This window comes from Jaculus jaculus, chromosome 12 (genome assembly GCF_020740685.1).
Source record: "Jaculus jaculus isolate mJacJac1 chromosome 12, mJacJac1.mat.Y.cur, whole genome shotgun sequence".
Classification (NCBI taxonomy): domain Eukaryota; kingdom Metazoa; phylum Chordata; class Mammalia; order Rodentia; family Dipodidae; genus Jaculus; species Jaculus jaculus.
In genome coordinates, this window is record NC_059113.1 from 32,313,524 (window position 1) to 32,331,108 (window position 17,585).

Below are 17,585 nucleotides of genomic sequence, written 5' to 3' on the forward strand. Positions count from 1 at the left end.
AGTAATGAGAACAAATGACAGCTGAATGCTCATCCCTAAGAAAGACATCTGTGTCACCCCTTCCAAGGCTCAGGGAACATAGCAGAAAAAGGAGCATAAAGAAGGTAAGAGTCCAAGCAAGGGAGGAAGTAGTGGGCAGCAATGCTGCCCAGGCATGGCGTGGCCATTGCACTGGAGCTCACAGCAGCTGCTATGATCTGCACATGTCTGCACAGGAACGTGCTGTCCTGGAGAGGAGGAGGAGCCCACGAGGCCTTGCCCCTCCTCGAAGGTCTACACACAATTAGTGGTCACTAAGAAAGGGAGAGACATTGTCGTCAGTCATGTAGCCACTGCTAAGGTGACAATGCCCCGATTTTAAAAAATAGAAGAAAAGCCCCTGACCCATGCTCTTATAAGCAAACGTTTGTTTAAAAATATTTTTTATTTTGTGTATTTGTTTATTTATTTGAGAGAGAGAGACAGGAAGAGGCAGAGAGAAAGAGAGAATGGGTGCACCAGAGCCTCCAGCCACTGCAAACGGACTCCAGTCACATGCCTCCCCCTTGTGCACCTGGCTGACATGGGGCCTGGGGAATCGAACCAGGGTTCTTAGGCTTCTCAGGCAAATGCCTTAACCGCTAAACCATTTCCCCAGCCCCTAAGCAAACTTTTTAAAAGCCATAGAGGCCGGGCGTGGTGGTGCACACCTTTAATCCCAGCACTTGGGAGGCAAAGGTAGGAGGGTCGCCATGAGTTCAAGGCCACCCTGAGACTACAGAGTTAGTTCCAGGTCAGCCTGGACCAGAGTGAGGCCCTACCTCGAAAAACCAAAAAAATAAAAATAAATAAAAATAAAAAGCCATAGAGAACCGGGCACGATGGCTCACATCTCTAATCCCAGCACTCAGGAGGCAGAGCTAGAAGGATCACTGTGAGTTTGAGGCCACCCTGAGATTGCATAGCGAATTCCAGGTCAGCCTGAGCTAGAGTGAAACTCTACTTCACCCCCTCAAAAAAAAAAAAAAAAACCATAGAAGTACCGGGGGGTGGGGGGCGGGATTAGATGGGAAGAAAGGGATTCACAAGAGTGGGAAGGGATAAAAGAAGATAACGGGAAAGTAGATGTGATCCAAATATATATGAAATGTTATAATAAAACCTGGTATGATGGGCTGGAGAGATGGCATAGTGGTTAAGCACTTGCCTGTGAAGCCTAAGGACCCTGGTTTGAGGCTCAATTCCCCAGGACCCACGTTAGCCAGATGCACAAGGGGGCGCACGCGTCTGGAGTTTGTCTGCAGTGGCTGGAAGCCCTGGCGTACTCATTTTCTCCCTCCCTCCCTCCCTCCCTCCCTCTCTCCCTCCCTCCCTCTCTCCCTCTCTCTCTCTGTTGCTCTCAAATAAATAAATAAAATAAATTTAAAACCTGGTATGAATAATTAGTATATGTTAGTAAGAACATTAAGAGAGATACCCAGTAGCTGGGAAACTTACAGGAAGAGCAGGAATGCAAATCATCACGTAGACTTGGGCTGTCCTGAAACCACAAAACAGTCTTCAGCTGTATTGAAGCGCTCTCCCACTGTCTTCAAATGGAACCCACAAAGTATCTTCTTTACTTACTTACTTACTTACTTAATTTATTTATTTATTGAGGTAGGGTCTCAGTCTGGTCCAGGCTGACTTGGAATTCACTATGGGATTAAAGGCGTGTGCCACCTCGCCTGGCTCTGCAAAGTATCTTCTAAAAATTAAAACTAATGGGTCTGGAGAGATGGCTAAGTGGTTAAAGGCACTTGCTGGCAAGGCCTGCTGGCCTGGGCTTGATTCCCAGTACCCATGTAAAACCAGATGTACCAAGTGGCACATGCATCTGAAATTAATTTGCAGCAGCAAGAGGCCCTGGAGCATCCATACTCACACACACACGCCTACAAATAAATATATTTAAAAAACTTTTTTAAAAATAAAAATAATTTATATGAGAAAAATTGATTGGTTTCATTGGGTATGTGAAGACTTCAGTTAAATGCCTACTTTCAAAAAAATATTTCATTTATTTATGTCTGAGAAAGATGGCTGAGGGGAGAGAATGGACGTGCCAGGGCCTCTAGCCACTGCAAATGAGCTCCAGATGCTTGTGCCATCCTGTGCATCTGGCTTATGTGGGCTCAGAGTGAAACCCTAACCTCAATAAATAAATTAATTAATTAATTAAATTAAAAAGCCCAGCTAACCTAAAGACAACCGTGTATTCTACTCTTGTCAGAAACAGATGGACAAGAATGGACGTGAAAGGGAGATGGGTGAGGGCACGCCATTCCAGCCCTGGGTATCTGTCACCGTGCAGCCCTGGGATTCAGTTACAGCTTCCATTCCCAAGGGCTTGCACCCAGCTCATCAGCTGGGAACATCTGCCCCGATATGACGAGCCACTTACTCCTGTACAGTGGAGTTGATCGCTCACCTGGCAACTTCGGGGTCCTGTCTTAAGAGGACAAGGAGACGTTCCGTGTTGATGAAGACGGCCCAGCAAGGGAGGCAACAGAGCCCCAAGATGAGGATTCCCCTCTGGAGTATGATCCCCACACGTTTCAGGTTTTTGCCTCCAAAGGACTTGGACAAACAAACAGAGAACGGGGTTCCACAGTGAACCTCAGATCAAGTGGGCCACGCACCGTTTTGGATCCTCCCGGGGCCCAAGTTCCCAGCAGCTGGTTGTGTAGGGGAGCTGCCAGGCTGCAAGATGACCAGTTGCCACTGGGACATTCTACACGTGCTGGGCCAGTGAGTCCCTGCTGCTGGCATCTGGGGCTTTTTAACACGAACAACAAGAGGACAGAGACAGGAGCTTAAGAGAGAGGGAAGCTTTGAGAGACAATGATCTTGTTCTAACAAGATGAGGGCTTGCAGCCAGGTGTGTGATGCACGCCTTTAATCCCAGCACTTGGGAAGCAGAGGTAGGAGGATCGCCTTGAGTTCAAGCCCACCCTGAGACAACATAGTGAATTCCAGGTCATCCTGGGCTAGAGTGAAACCCTACCTCGAAAAGAAAGAAAACAAGAAAAGATGAAGGCTTGCAAGACCCCCGAGGACCAGAATACCTCAGTGGCACAAGAAAGAAAACAGTGTTGACAACTCAGGGGTTAAGGATGACATTGTGCTCACCAGACAGTCTCTACTATGAAAGGCAACTGCCCCAAAATGTTTAGTGGGCAACAGGGTCCTCACCTGAGACATCAGTGTGTCACAAGCGGAGGCTAAGCCAGTTCCGACTGAAATCCCAGTAACATTCACAACCTGCAAGAAACAACAGGCCAGGTGTGGCAAACAGCTGAACATTTGTCTCTTTCCCCCTCTCCCAGGAACTCACTCTGCAGCCCAGCCGAGGCTATCTGTGAACTCGCGGTGATCCTCCTACCTCAACTCAGCTTGTCTGGGTTCTGGGATTAAAGGTGTGAACCACCACGCCTGTTGAAGCATCTCTTAATGCAGCAAACACTACAATTTCCGGATTTAAAAGCTAAATTTAATTAGATTCCAAGACCCTGTTGCTGAAGACACCACATGCTTGGGCTGCAGATCACTAAGAAATCAAGCTGGAGCTGAGCTGGAAACCTCCTCCCTGTTGACTAGCTGTCAGGATGCTGGAGAGGGGAGAGGAGGGTAGAAAAGCCATCAATAGTCTTACCCAGGAATAGACCATAAAAGTTTTACGGCTGGCCATCCAGGCCAAATATGCCAGCTGATGCAATGGTGGTATGTCTGTTACGGGGAAAACCAAGTGCTCTCTGATGAATTGAGACTTGCTACATAGGAGGAACTTCATACCTGGTAGTGAAAACCTAATCAAAAGCCTATGGTTGGGGAGGTCATAAGCCCTAGTGGGGAAACTACTATGGTCTGGATAAATGGGTATGTATAAGAAAGAAAGGGCTGGAGGGGTGGCTTAATGGTTAAGGTGTTTGCCTGCAAAGCCAAAGGACCCAGGTTCAATTCCCCAGGACCCACATTAGCCAGATGCACAAGGGGGTGCAATAAATAAAAATAAATAAAGGAAGGAAGGAAAACAAAGCTAAATCCAGGAACCATGGTATGTGCTTGTGTCCCAGCTACTCAGAAGATTGAGGCCCAAGAATCACTTGAGTCTTAAGAGTTGAAGGTCAGCCTCTGTAACATAGTCAGATCTCACCTTAACCCAATTAAAAAATAAAAATAAGCCAGGCATGGTAGCACACGCCTTCAATCCCAGCACTCAGGAGGCAGAGATAGGAGGATCTCCATGAGTTCGAGGCCAGCCTGAGACTACATAGTGAACTCCAGGTTAGCCCAGGCTAGAGTGAGACCCTACCTCAAAGAACCAAAAAGTAAATAAATAAAAATACATAGAAGTTAAGTTTTGGCCAATGTCTAAAAGCTATGTTCCTGATCTGCCAGTGGGATGTGCTCTTAAAAATGCTAGAGATCTATGTAGCTCTGTGGTACAGCATACATTTAGCATGCATAAGGCTCTGGGTTCTGTCTTGTGTGTGTGTGTGTGTGTGTGTGTGTGTGTGTGTGTGTGTGCACAGACTGAGACAGAGTAGGGAATAGCTAAAAATTTTTTAAAATACTATCCAATATTTATTCATTGAGAACATACTACATGCTTGGCACTGTCTTATACTCTTTGTGGACATGGGGTTATGTTTTGTACTATTTTGGGGTAATTTGAGCCACAAAAAGTTTGATGTTACCCAACTAGTGTAACCTGAAGCTGGGAGTCTGGCTATAGACACAGGCTTCAGTCTTCCAGTGAAGAATAGGACTGTGTCTCTCACCCTCTCAGGCCCTCACCCAGTCTCCCCATAACCCAAGACCTAGAGAGAAGTTCATAGGTATGGGCGGGGCCCAAGTGTGCTGGTTTTTTTTTATTATTTATTTAAAAAATTTTTTTTGTTCATTATTTATTTATTTATTTATTTGAGAGCGACAGACATAGAGAGAAAGACTGATAGAGGGAGAGAGAGAGAATGGGTGCGCCAGGGCTTCCAGCCACCCCCTTGTGCATTTGGCTAACGTGGGACCTGGGGAACCGAGCCTTGAACTGGGGTCCATAGGCTTCACAGGCAAGCGCTTAACCGCTAAGCCATCTCTCCAGCCCAAGTGTGCTGTTTTGTAACAGAGCAGGGGAGGGGCAAGTTCAAGGCCAGGAGCCTAAAGACCCTGGTTTTCATCCTGGGTCTCACGTGTGACAGTTGATGTCAACTCCAGGAAAGTTACTCATTAAGACTCTAGCTAGTGTGTTGACTAATATCATTTAAGTGTGTTCTCCAAAAATTTATGAGCTGGAAGCCTGGTCCTCGGTGTGGGTGTATTGGGAAGTGGAAGGACCTTCAGGAGGTGGCATTTAGTGAAGGGTGATTAGGGCATTGAGAGTGCCACCCTTGGAAGGGGCTCTCCTTCTCAGGAGGGTGAGCACTCAGTTGTTGGCTCTTGACTAGCATGCAGGAAGCCCTGGGCTATCTCCTCAGCCGTGCATAAACTGGGCATGGTGGGACAAACCTGCGATCCCAGTACTTGGGAGGTGGGAACAGGAGAATAGGGAGTTGAAGAACATCCTCCACTACATAGGGAGTTTCAGGCCATCTTTGTCTAACTGATACCCTGTGTCAAAAAGATTGGCTCAGAGGGTGTGGTGGTGCACGCCTTTAGTTCCAGAGGTAGGAGGATCGCCATGAGTTCGAGGCCACCCTGAGGCTACATAGTGAATTCCAAGTCAGCTTGGGCCAGAGTGAGACCCTACCTTGAAAAACAAACAAACAAAAAAGATTGGCTCAGCTGTCATGCGATTGCCTCATATTTCTGGTCCTCATTATGCTTCGAGCCAATCTCAAAATACCTTAACCTTCAAAGAAAAGAAAAAGGTGAGGTGTGTCACTTTCTGAAAAGTTTTGCAGCCTGGAGAGATGCCTTAGCTTAAGGTGAAAAGTTTTGCTTGTTTTTTTGTGTTGTCATTTGTTTTACTTTTTCTTTTCTTTTTTTTCAGGGTAGGGTCGCACTCTAGCCCAGGCTGACCTGGAATTCACTATGTAGTCTCAGGCTGGTCTTGAACTCATGGCGACCCTCCTACCTCTGCCTCCCAAGTGCTGGGATTAAAGGTGTGTGTCACCATGTCCAGCTCATTTTGCTTATTTTTTAAAGTCCTGATTGAATGTGTCTGTTGCAGTCCGGTTCGCATTGCTGGTAGAAATCACCCAACCAAGAGTAGCTTCTGGGAAAAAGAGGTTTATTTTGGCTCACAGGCTTGAGGGGAAGCTTCACGATGGCAGGGGAAAACGATGGCATAAGCAGAGGGTGGACATCACCCCCTGGCAAACATAAGATGGACCACAGCAACAGGAGGATGTGCCAAACACTGGCGTGGGGAAACTGGCTATAAAGCCCATAAGCCCACCCCCAACAATACACTCCCTCCAGGAGGTGTTAATTCCCAAATCTCCATCAGCTAGGAACCTAGCATTCAGAACACCTAAGTTTATGGGGGACACCTGAATCAAACCACCACAGTGTCTTTCTGTTCTTGTTTCGTAAACTGACTGCCTTTGGTTGGTTTAGGCTATTACTTTTCTCTCCAGCTCACATTGTTCAAGCTTTTACCTAACTGAGCTGAGTTCATACCTCTCTCTCTGTATGGACTACTTTATAAAAGATGAGACAAAAAATTGCTAGAACTGTAACTTCAGCTGACGCAGGAGGATCTCAAATTAAATGCCAGCCTGGAGTATTTATTTAGCAAGACTCTGCCTTTAAAAAAAAATAGCAAAAAATTTAAAAACTGAATTGTAGGGTGTCATTGTCTTTCCAGCAGTTAGTTGCAATTTACCATCCTATTAAAAACAAATCATGACCTTGAGCCATTTGAGAAGAGCTGACAGTAGCTGTCTCTACTTTGGACCTTATCTGAATAAAGTTCTGCCTGAGGAACACACGAGCCTCCCCACACACCAGCATCAAGCCTCCCAATGTCACTGTAGGTTTTTATCTATTCCTATTAGTTTTGCATTGAGAATGAGTAACTCTGTTCTACCTTCTTCTCATTGAGTGATCTGGGTCATAAACAGAAAAAGAGAAGGAATTGTTCAACATACAGCTATCTTAGTTTAGTGTTTTTGTTTTGTTTTGTTTTGTTTTGAGGTAGGGTCTCACTCTAGCTCAGGTTGACCTGGAATTCATCTGTACTCTCAGGGTGGCCTTGAACTCACAGAGAGCCTCCTACCTCTGCTTCTCGAGTGCTGGGATTAAAGGTGTGTGCCATCATGCCTGGTTAGTTTAGTGTTTTGTTTTTTTTTTTTCACCCAAGATATATCTTGAAATAATTTTAAGAAACAACAAAAGAATAACTCATAACTCTATACAGACACATAACCGTACTGTTTTAAGTCCTCAAGTTAGAGATGGAAAAGCACACGAGGGTGAGATTGAAGGGCAGAAGAAAGAGAAGCAGGAGATGCCAGGTGAAGGCCAGCTTGGAGGGCAGGACACCAGAGTGGCATGTCTCTCTGAGACATTTGTCTGTGCTAGATCTGTACTATGAATCAAATTCCACAAAAATGAAGCTGACGGGCTGGAGAGATGGCTTAGTGGTTAAACGCTGGTTTGTGAAGCCTAAGGACCCTGGTTCGAGACTCGATTACCCAGTACCCACGTAAGCCAGATGCACAAGGTGGTGCATGCATCTAGAGTTCGTTTGCAGTGGCTGGAGGCCCTGGCGCACCCATTCTTTCTCTCTCTGTCTCTGCCCTTTTCTCTCTCTGTCTGTCACTCTCAAATAAATAATTAAAATAAACAAAAAAAAATTTTTTTTAAATGAAGCTGAGCTGGCAGATCACCCAGAGGAACGAAAAGACAGAAAACATCAGCACAAAGTGGCCAGAGCCAAGAGCACAGCCATAGCGTTGGGGTGAGGGCTCTGTTCTCAGGAGGGCAGGATAGGGGCGCTGCCTCCAGAGAGGGAGCAGAAAAGATGAAGGTCGCTCAGGAGAGTGGAGTGGGAAGCAGGAGGAATGTGGGCTTGCAGAAGGATGGAGATTGCAGACATAAAAGTTCAACAGTGGTGGAGGGGTGCTGGAGAGATTGCTTAGCAGTTAAGGTGTTTCCTGTGAAGCCAAAGGCCCCCGGTTCAACTCCCCAGAACCCACATAAGCCAGATGCACAAGGTGATGCATGTGCATAGGTGACACGTACAGACAAGGTGGCACACCAGTCTGGAGCTCATTTGTAGTGGTTGGAGGCCCTGGAGTGCCAATTCACTCTCATTAAAAAAATAAAACCTCAATAGTACACTGCAAGTGAAAGGCCCTGAGTTTAATCCCCACCCATGACAACAGAAAAGAAAAGAAAAGAAAAGAAAAGAAAAGAAAAGAAAAGAAAAGAAAAGAAAAGAAAAGGAGGCAGCTGCCTTAGGGAGTCCAAAGATTCGCTGCATGTGGTTTTGCCTCTGGTCTCCAGCTGGTCCACCTTGGAAATCATCACCTGAGCTCTAAGCACAAGTCAGGGATGGAAACACTGATTTAGGAGGCACCAGTAAATAGGGACCATTAAAGAAAGGAGATGATGGCTGGAGAGATGGCTTAGCAGTTAAGCACTTGCCTGTGAAGCCTAAGGACCCTGGTTCGAGGCTCAATTCCCCAGGACCTATGTTAGCCAGATGCACAAGGGGGCGCACGCATCTGGAGTTCGTTTCCAGTGGCTGGAAGCCCTGGTGTGCCCATTCTCTCTCTCTCTCTCTCTCTCTCTCTCTCTCTCTCTCTGCCTCCTTCTCTCTCTGTCACTCTCAAATAAATAAATAAAAATAAACAAAAAAAATTAAAAAAAGAAAGGAGATGATTAGGGGGAGGTAGCTGTAGACACCTACGTGGCATGTACAAGACCCTGGGTTCAACTCCCAGAATGCATTATTAATTCAATAAAACAAAGGGGAAAAAGGACAGAGAAAGAAAGGTACAACTCTCAAAGAGGCCGCAGGAGAGCTCAGGAGGATGCGCTGAAATGCTGTGGCAGGCTCCTGGGGGAAGCAGGCCACTGGGTCGTCAGGTGAGGCCGAGTCCTCTGGTCACTGCAAAGGGACAGGAGAAGGTCCCTGATGACCATGGTCGTGGAGGGTTCAGTGGAGAAATGAGAGAAGACTGCTGAGGGAGAGGAGAATAAAGGTGAACGCTGGCAAAGGAAGCCACAGGGGTGTGGGGTGCTTTTATGGAAGAGGCGGCGCTTGGTGGGCTAACCACCACACTGAGGGCATGCATGAAGGGCATGGCCTTGCAGGAGAAAGGGATCCAGAGCCTAGTGGAAGGGGGGTGCTGGGAGTGGGCCCAGGGCTCCTGGAAATAGTGAGGTCAAGCCGCAAGCCCAAGGGTGACAGCAGAGCCTGGGAGAGAAGATGGAGCTCTGGGGGAACTGAGATGGCTGACTGGTCACGCAATGTCACCAGTAAGGAACAGCACAGTGCGGGGCTGCTGAGAAAAGACCTTTGTGGCTGGGACGCAGAGCTGGGGAAACAGCAGACCTTGCTCCAGGCCACTGATCATCACCCCGCTCGTGTTCACATCCCACAGGTGACCAGAAGCACGGTGTGACTGCTGCCCACTGCCATGCAAGGGCCAAGCTCATCCTGTCTGGAGGGGACACGGGTCAACCCACATGGAGATATCTGGGCTATCTAGAGCCCAATCTAAACTCAAAGGGGGCAGAAATGACCTGCCAGTATCCCCAATTAGTTCCATGAATTGAATAACAAAGCCCTAAAAAAAAAAGGAGACTGCACGTAGCCAGATCGTCTCTACTATAAGGCTAAAAGGCAAACGACCGTGGCCTCCACCGTCGTACCATCCCTGCCTTCTGGGGAGACCAGAAGGGACATTTTCTGAGACTGGGAAGAAAAGAGCTGCCATCACCAACAAAAGAACCTTTCTCATGTTCTCCAAAATCCTGGATTAGAGGCTGGAGAAGCAGCTGCCTCCAATGCCTTATTAACAAGACCTAGAAAGGCCTCAAGGAGGACAAGGGTGAAATAGTGTGATCTCAATGAATTATGTGGACTAATCGCTTTGTTGGCTTGATTTCATAATAGGCAAAATGCAGTTCTTTTTATTTTATTTTATTGGTTTTTCAAGGTAGGGATTTTCTCTAGCCAGGCTGACCTGAAATTCATCATGTAGTCTCAGGGTGGCCTCGAACTCACAGCGATCCTCCTACCTCTGCCTCCCCAGTGCTGGGATTTAAAGATGCGCCCACCATGCCCTGCCATTCTTTTAATTACAATAGACATGCACAATGCATCTGCTTGGAGCCCTCCGCCAAGATCCCATGCCTCTGCGACGCGGACTGCTCTCTTTGCAACTGCCAGAATCGGGTAAATACACCTGTGGGTCAAGCCCAGACGCGGTAACGGAGATACTAAGATACGACACAATTCAAATTCTTGAGGCTTGGGGGTTAGAGGTGTCGCTCAGCGGCAGGAGCATTTGCCTAAGCACGTATTAGGTCTGGGCTCATCTCCAGCATCACCGAACTAAAACCATCTTCAATGCAGAAAAGAGTTCTGAGGCACGCGCACACACATGCGCGCACACACGCGCGAGCGCACACACCTACCGACACAGCCAGGGTGACAGCGTCCAGCTCCACTTTACCCAGATGTCCGCAGAATATGGAACTGACCATACTGATGAGAAAGATCATCAACTGCGCAAGGAACTGCCAAGGCGAGAAGAGAGAGAAAGAGTCAGGGCCCGGGGCAGGGGAGCCCAGGCCAGGCACCGAGGACCCCCGCTGCCCCCGCTGTCCACTGCCGGCGCTCACCACGGGTCCAGCGAGCGCCGCTAGCTCCAGCGCCTCCTTCCGCACGTCTGGGGGCAACGCGCCCCCCAGGCCCAAGCGCCGCTGGGGCGCAGCGGGGGGCTGCGAGGCGGTGGCCGCGCCCTGGCTGTCCGCCGCGGTCTCCGGGGGATCCATGCGGGGCGCGGGGGACTCCGGCCAGGCCGGAAGACGGGGCGAGCGCGCGGGTATGCTCCACCCCAAACCGTCACCGTCCACGGGGCGGGACGGGGGAAGGGACGGTGAGAGAAGGGGTTGGGAGTGTCCAGCCCAGGCGCGCAAAGATCAGGGGTGGCGAGGGAAAGGATGGAGGGAAGATGTAAGACCCATTGGCTGCGAGTGCGCACGGTGGGCAGGGAGGGTCATTCAGACCTCCTCCATCCCGCCCAGCCTTAGGGACGCCGGAGTCCCCCGCTGGCCAAGGTGATCTCTCCTCCCCAGCCACTTGGGGTTCAGAACCTCCTGGAACCCCGGGGTGGGCGCTGCAGCCTGGGCACCTGCATCTCTTTGAGGCTGTCTGAAGAAACCCCGTATTCCTCCCTACCGTGCCAAGGAAGGAAGGATGGGAAACTTCTGGAAAGGCAGCTTGTCCTGTGAAACAGGACAACGAAGATGGGTGTGAGGGCTTTCCAGCAGAGAGCTGGGCTGGGTGGGCTTGGGGCAGGAGGGGTCGCTGTCCCGGAGTGTCGCATTCAGTGCAGGCTTTTAACCTCCAGGGTAGTTGGAGAACGAGTGTCAATTTATGAACCCAACAAGAAGGAAGATTTAAGGACACACATGACTTAGGGTGGCCTTGACCAAAACCAGCAGTTGGAGAGCTGGGGGTGGGTTGGGGATGGGGGACTGGTTCAGGATGGGATGCTCGTTTATTACCAGCAAGCACTGGGTCTCATCCCTACTCACCAATCAAATAAAGGTGAACAAAAAGCAGGGCTGCAGAGATGGCTTAACAGTTAAGGCACTTGCCTGCAAAGCCAAAGAAACCAGGTTCGATTCCCCAGGACCCACGTAAGCCAGATGCACACACAAGGTGGTGAAAGCGACTGTTGTTCATTTGCAGGGGCTGGAAGCCCTGGCACGCCCATTCTCTGTTTGTCTCTTTGTCTCTCTCATAAATGCATAAAAATAAAATTTAGGGCTGGGGAAATAGCTTACCACGTTAGGCATTTGCTGGCAAAGCCTAAGGACCCTGGTTCAATTCCCCAGGACCCAGGTAAGCCAGATGCACAAGGGGGCACGTGGGTCTGGAGTTCATTTGCAGTGACTAGAGGCCCTGGCGTGCCCATTCTCTCTATCTATCTGCCTCTTCTTCCCTCCTCCCCTCACTCAAATAAATAAAAATTTAAAACCACAAAAAATTGTTCCCCCTCACCCATTGCCTTAGTGTAGCCACTTGGGTCCCAGACCAGAAATGAACAGAAGTCCACACCTGAATAAAAATTAAAAAGGAGAGTATTAAGCCGGCTGGCGACTGTCCCCTCACAGCAAGGAGAGAGCAGCCCCGTCCTACATTTTGAGTTTTTCAAGGCAAAAACCACATTCCTTTAAAATGACCTACCCCTTACTCTTCAGTCATCCCCCACCCCAATTCTCTTTTGTAAGAGAAAGCAAGCACGCTTTACGAAAGCAGAACTTGGGCAGAGTGCGCTCTAGATAAGGGTGAGGCCAGGGCTGGAGAGATGGCTTAGTGGTTAAGCGCTTGCCTGTGAAGCCTAAGAACCCCAGTTCGAGGCTCCGTTCCCCAGGTCCCACGTTAGCCAGATGCACAAGGGGGCGCACACGTCTGGAGTTCGTTAGCAGAGGCTGGAAGCCCTGTCACGCCCATTCTCTCTCTCTCCCTCTATCTGTCTTTCTCTCTGTGTCTGTTGCTCTCAAATAAATAAAAAATTAAAAAAAAAAAAAAGGGGGTGAGGCCAAACACCAGATGAAGCTCATGATGGAGAACCAGGCCACCTTGACCACAGGCTTGTAGCTACTGCTCTGCGTTCATCTTTACTTTCTTATTGCTCCTTGAGAATGTCAACATGGCTTCCCTTAGGTCTGCTCACCAGAGGGTGTTTCATCAGTTTTCTGATTTCGTTCATTAGCTGACCATTCAGGCAAAGACCATAGCCGGGTACTCATTCTAGCCCTAAGTGTAGACCAAGACTTGCTAAATTAGCAATGTGTATTTATCCCTAGGAAGGCTGAAAGAAGTGGGTCACTACTTAAACATTTATCAAAGCTTTGTTCTCTGACTTCACCACTGGAATGTTCTGGCAGAAGGAAGATATGAAAAGCCACTTTGCTATCAGACTATTAAAACAATGGATCCCAGCACTTGGGAAGCAGAGGTAGGAGGATTGCTGTGAGTTCAGGGCCAGCCTGAGACTACATAGCAAATTCCAGTTCAGTCTGGGACATAGTGGGACCCTACCTCGAAAGACAAAACAAACAACCAACAACACAAAAACAATGGATCAGCTGGTGTGTGGTGGCACATGCCTTTAATCCCAGCACTTGGGAGGCAGAGGTATGTGGATCACCATGAGTTCAAGGCCACTCTGGGACTGCATAGTGACTTCCAGGTTAGCCTGGGTTAGAGTGAGACCATACCTCGAAAAAACAAAATGAATCTCAAGAAATTGAAATTTGTCAGGAGTCTCATGCTAGGAGAAGGGAAGTGCCAAGGTCCCGTCTTGTCTCTTGGGCACCCTGGACCACCTTGCAGGAGAGATTGGAGCCCACACAGTCATTGGCAGGACCCACACATTGACCAGGACTGTTTAGTTATGCACACCTTCTTGCCCTCTATCTATACCTAAACTTTGGGCTGGAGAGATGGTTCAGTGGTTAAGGCACTTACTTGCCTGTGAAGCCCAAGAAGCCCAGGTTAAGGACCCCAGTACCCATGTAAGCCAGATGCACAAGGGGGCGCATGTGTCTGGAGTTCGCTGGCAGTGGCTGAAGGCCCTGGTGTGCCCATTCTCTATCTGCCTCTCTATCTCCCTCAAATAAATAAATATAAAAATATTTAAACCTAAACTTCATGACAGACCCAGGGAGTCACTGGACCTCTTTGATCTTGTTCCCAGTGTAGCCACATGAAATGACTTTTCATTTTTTTGTTGTTGTTTGTTTATTTTTATTTAATTGAGAGCAACAGACAGCGAGGGAAAGAGGCATATAGATATAGAGAATGGGTGTGTCAAGGCCTCCAGCCACTGCGAACAAACTCCAGATGCTTGCGCCCCCTTGTGCATCTGGTTTATGTGGGACTGGGGAATTGAGCCTTGAACTGGGGTCCTTAGGCTTCACAGGCAAGCACTTAACCGCTGAAGCCATCTCTCCAGCCCAAAATGACTATTCTTTTTTTTTTTATAGTTTTTTTTAAAATTTTTATTTTTTATTTGAGAGCGACAGACACAGAGAGAAAGACAGAGGGAGAGAGAGAGAATGGGCGTGCCAGGGCTTCCAGCCTCTGCAAACGAACTCCAGACGCGTGCACCCCCTTGTGCATCTGGCTAACGTGGGACCTTGGGAACCGAGCCTTGAACCGGGGTCCATAGGCTTCACAGGCGAGCGCTTAACTGCTAAGCCATCTCTCCAGCCCCCAAAATGACTATTCTTAATCTGCTTTCTCACTATTACTGTTTCTTTGATTGGCTTATACTATGAAGACAGGTAGTCTAACCTAGCTTGTCAGGGCTGCAAGGAGCCAGGCTCTGACTGTAATAACTCAGGTAATAATTTTGGTGAGCCATGACCAGAAGAAAAAACCGTATTTGATGGGCCAGCACTTGCAGCTAGTTGACCACTTGGGAAAAGGATAGGTTCACACAGCTGGAATCACGCCATTTAGGGCGCATTTCTAATCTCCTCATCCCAGAAGAAAGTGGACTTTGGATTGTCAAGAAAGACTATCCCTTGGTAACTTTCCCCCCAGCTGGCATACTCGGGCTTCCTCTTTCTGTTGGTTTAGTGAGTGACCACCATGCGGCGATCATCTTTTGGCAATCTGGGTCGATTCTGTTCTGTTGACCTATTTGAGTTTTTATGCCATGTTGATTTGGAAGCTCTTTTGAGCAACTTTGGAGTTCTAATGAACCCATTTTTTTGTTGTTGTTGTTTATTTGTTTGTTTGTTTGTTTTGAGGTAATATCTCACCCTAGCCCAGGCTGACCTGGAATTCACTCTGTAGTCTCAGGGTGGCCTTGAACTCCTGGCAATCCTCCTACCTCTGCCTCCCGTGTGCTGGGATTAAATGTGTATGCCGCCATGCTCAGCCTCCTCTTCCTTTGAAAAAGAGGTCAAAAAGCCAGGCATGGTGGTGCACTCCTGTAATCATAGCACTCAGGAGGTTAAAGACTGGAGAGATCGTTTACCATTAAAGGTACTTGCTTGCAAAGCCTGACAGCCCAGGTTTAATCCCCCAATTCCCGCATAAATCCAATTGTACAAAAAGTGGCACATGCATCTAGAGAGGGAGGGGGGGAGGAGAAGAAGAAGAAGGAGAAGAAGAAGAAGAAGGAGAAGAAGAAAGAAAAAGAGAGGTTGGATAAAATTCAGGAATCTAAGAGTTAACAATAAAATCTCAGACTGGGACAAAAAAACACAAACTTCTTATCCAGCACTTTACTTCAGTCAGGCCTCTAAAATGTTAACTAATTGAAATGTTGATTTTGAGCTCTCATCTTGGTGGAATGGTTTAGGTCTGACACTTTCAAATGTTAAATCTAGAAATAGGTTAAGGGGGGAAAAACATCTTGTTATAGGTTTTACAAGAAATATCTGATCTTCTAAAGTAAGCCTGTCTCCTAGAAAGAGATTTCACAAATTCCTTCTGGTCAAGTCACCTTGTGAGAGACAGGAGGAGGGGCCACACTTGACCAGGACTGCTTAGTATATACAACTTCTTGCCCTCTATTTTATTGTTTTGGTTTTTCAAATTTTTTAAATTTTTATTTAATGGGGGGAGGAGAAAAAGAGGTAGAGAATAGGCACATCAGGGCCTCCAGCTACTGCAAAGGAACTCCAGATTCATGTGCCACCTTGTCATCTGGCTTATGTGGGTCCTAGGAGGTTGAACCTGGGTCCTTTGGCTTTGCAGACAAGTGCCTGAACTGCTGAGCCATCTCTCCATCTATTTTGTTTTTATTTTTTTCTTGTTTTGAGGCAGGGACTTACTCTAGCCCAGGCTGACCTGGAATTCACTATGTAGTCTGAGAGTGGCCTTGAACTCATAGCCATCCTCCTACCTCTGCCTCCCGAGTGCTGGGAGCAAAGGTGTGTGCCACCACACCCAGCTTCTCACCCTCTTATTTAAAGCCTCATGTCAACATCTTGAAGATGGACTTTCGGTGAGGGTCACTGGACCTCTTTGTGGTCACATTGAATAATTCAATAACTCTCCACCTGATTTCCACTTTTTTTCTTTCTTTCTTTCTTTCTTTTTTTTTTTTTTTTTGAGGTAGGATCTCACTCTAGCTCAGGCTGACCTGGAATTCACTGTGTAGTCTCAGGGTGGTGTTGAACTCATGGTGATCCTCCTACCTCTGCCTCCCGAGCGCTGGGATTAAAGGTATGTGCCACCGCGCCCGGCTTCTACCCTTTCTTTAATTGGCCAATTGAGGTTGGGTGGCTGAGCCTCGCTTTTTAGGGCTAGGGCCCAGGATGTGACATAACAACTCTGGTGACATCACCACCACCAGAATGTCATCCATGTTTGGACTATTACTGTTTCCCCCGCCCCGCCCATGCACCTGCTGTGCCTGGGATCTGGAGCCCAGCTGAAGATTAACAAACCCTTTCTTTGCCCATTGAATCATAATCTACAGCCAAAGAAACATATGTCATAAAGTGTACTTAAGATAAGTCACACAGCATGAATCTTGAAGCAGTTTGTGCGTGGGTTTGCGTCTTAGAAAACAACAGGTGGCAGAGGCAGACATGAATACGTTGGCACACAGCATCCTTGGCGGGTACGGTGGTGGGTGCGTTGCTGCTCCAGCATCTTGCACATATTGTCTTGGACCAGAATATAGTATTTATACCTTAGTTCACTTTTCTTTATTAGGAAAAACAAAAAATACTTTTAGGGCTGGAGTGATGGCTTAGCAGTTAAGGCGTTTGCCTGCGAAGTCTAAGGACCCATGTTCGACTCCCCAAGTCCCACATAAGCCAGACGCACAAAGTGACGCAAGCACACAATATCATATGAATGCTCACTCCTTAAAACCCATGAGCACAGCTAAATTAAGCTAGCTGAAAATGAGCTCCCACTGCTGGGCTGGTGAACTGGAAGGTCAAAATTACAGGTGGCCCCCAACTTACACGTGAGTCAGTGTCCACAGGCTCAGCTTCACAACAGTGCAAAAGTGACGTGCGGTCTGCAGCAACCATTTTGAATTTGGACCTTTGCCCAGGCTAGTGAAGTGGCTGCTAACATCCTCTTGAGGAGAAGAGCAGCGGCACTGAGCCACCTCCAGCCCCGGCCCGTGTGCCGTGCTGCGGGCGGGGCTTGCTGGGTTAGGTGTTGTACTGGCGGGCAGGGGAGTTCAAGGCAGGGTCTCGCTCTAGCCCAGGCTGACCTGGAATTCACTATGGAGTCTCAGGGTGGCCTCGAACTCACGGCGATCCTCCTGCCTCTGCCTCCCGGCTTCAGGGTAAAGGTATTGTCAACTGATAGTGGTCTCTCTTCCCCATATCCCCCTTTCTCTTTTGTGGTTGCTAGGGAATGGACTCAGGGCCCTGAGCATGCTAAGCGTGTG

The 17,585-nt window shown here is 48.1% G+C and overlaps 1 protein-coding gene across 1 annotated transcript in view; it reads right to left on the reverse strand.

Moving 5' to 3' along the window:
• Positions 1–10,974, reverse strand: part of LOC101608360 (multidrug and toxin extrusion protein 2-like) — a 47,422-nt gene extending 36,448 nt beyond the window's left edge. Inside the window, exons 1-5 of the mRNA XM_045130583.1 lie at positions 10,822–10,974; positions 10,615–10,716; positions 3,214–3,282; positions 2,450–2,598; positions 1,477–1,519 (exon numbers count right to left, since the gene is read on the reverse strand). Coding sequence (XP_044986518.1) covers positions 1,477–1,519; positions 2,450–2,598; positions 3,214–3,282; positions 10,615–10,716; positions 10,822–10,974 — 516 coding nt within the window. The remainder of the gene's footprint in view (positions 1–1,476; positions 1,520–2,449; positions 2,599–3,213; positions 3,283–10,614; positions 10,717–10,821) is intronic.
• Positions 10,975–17,585: the final 6,611 nt, after the last annotated feature.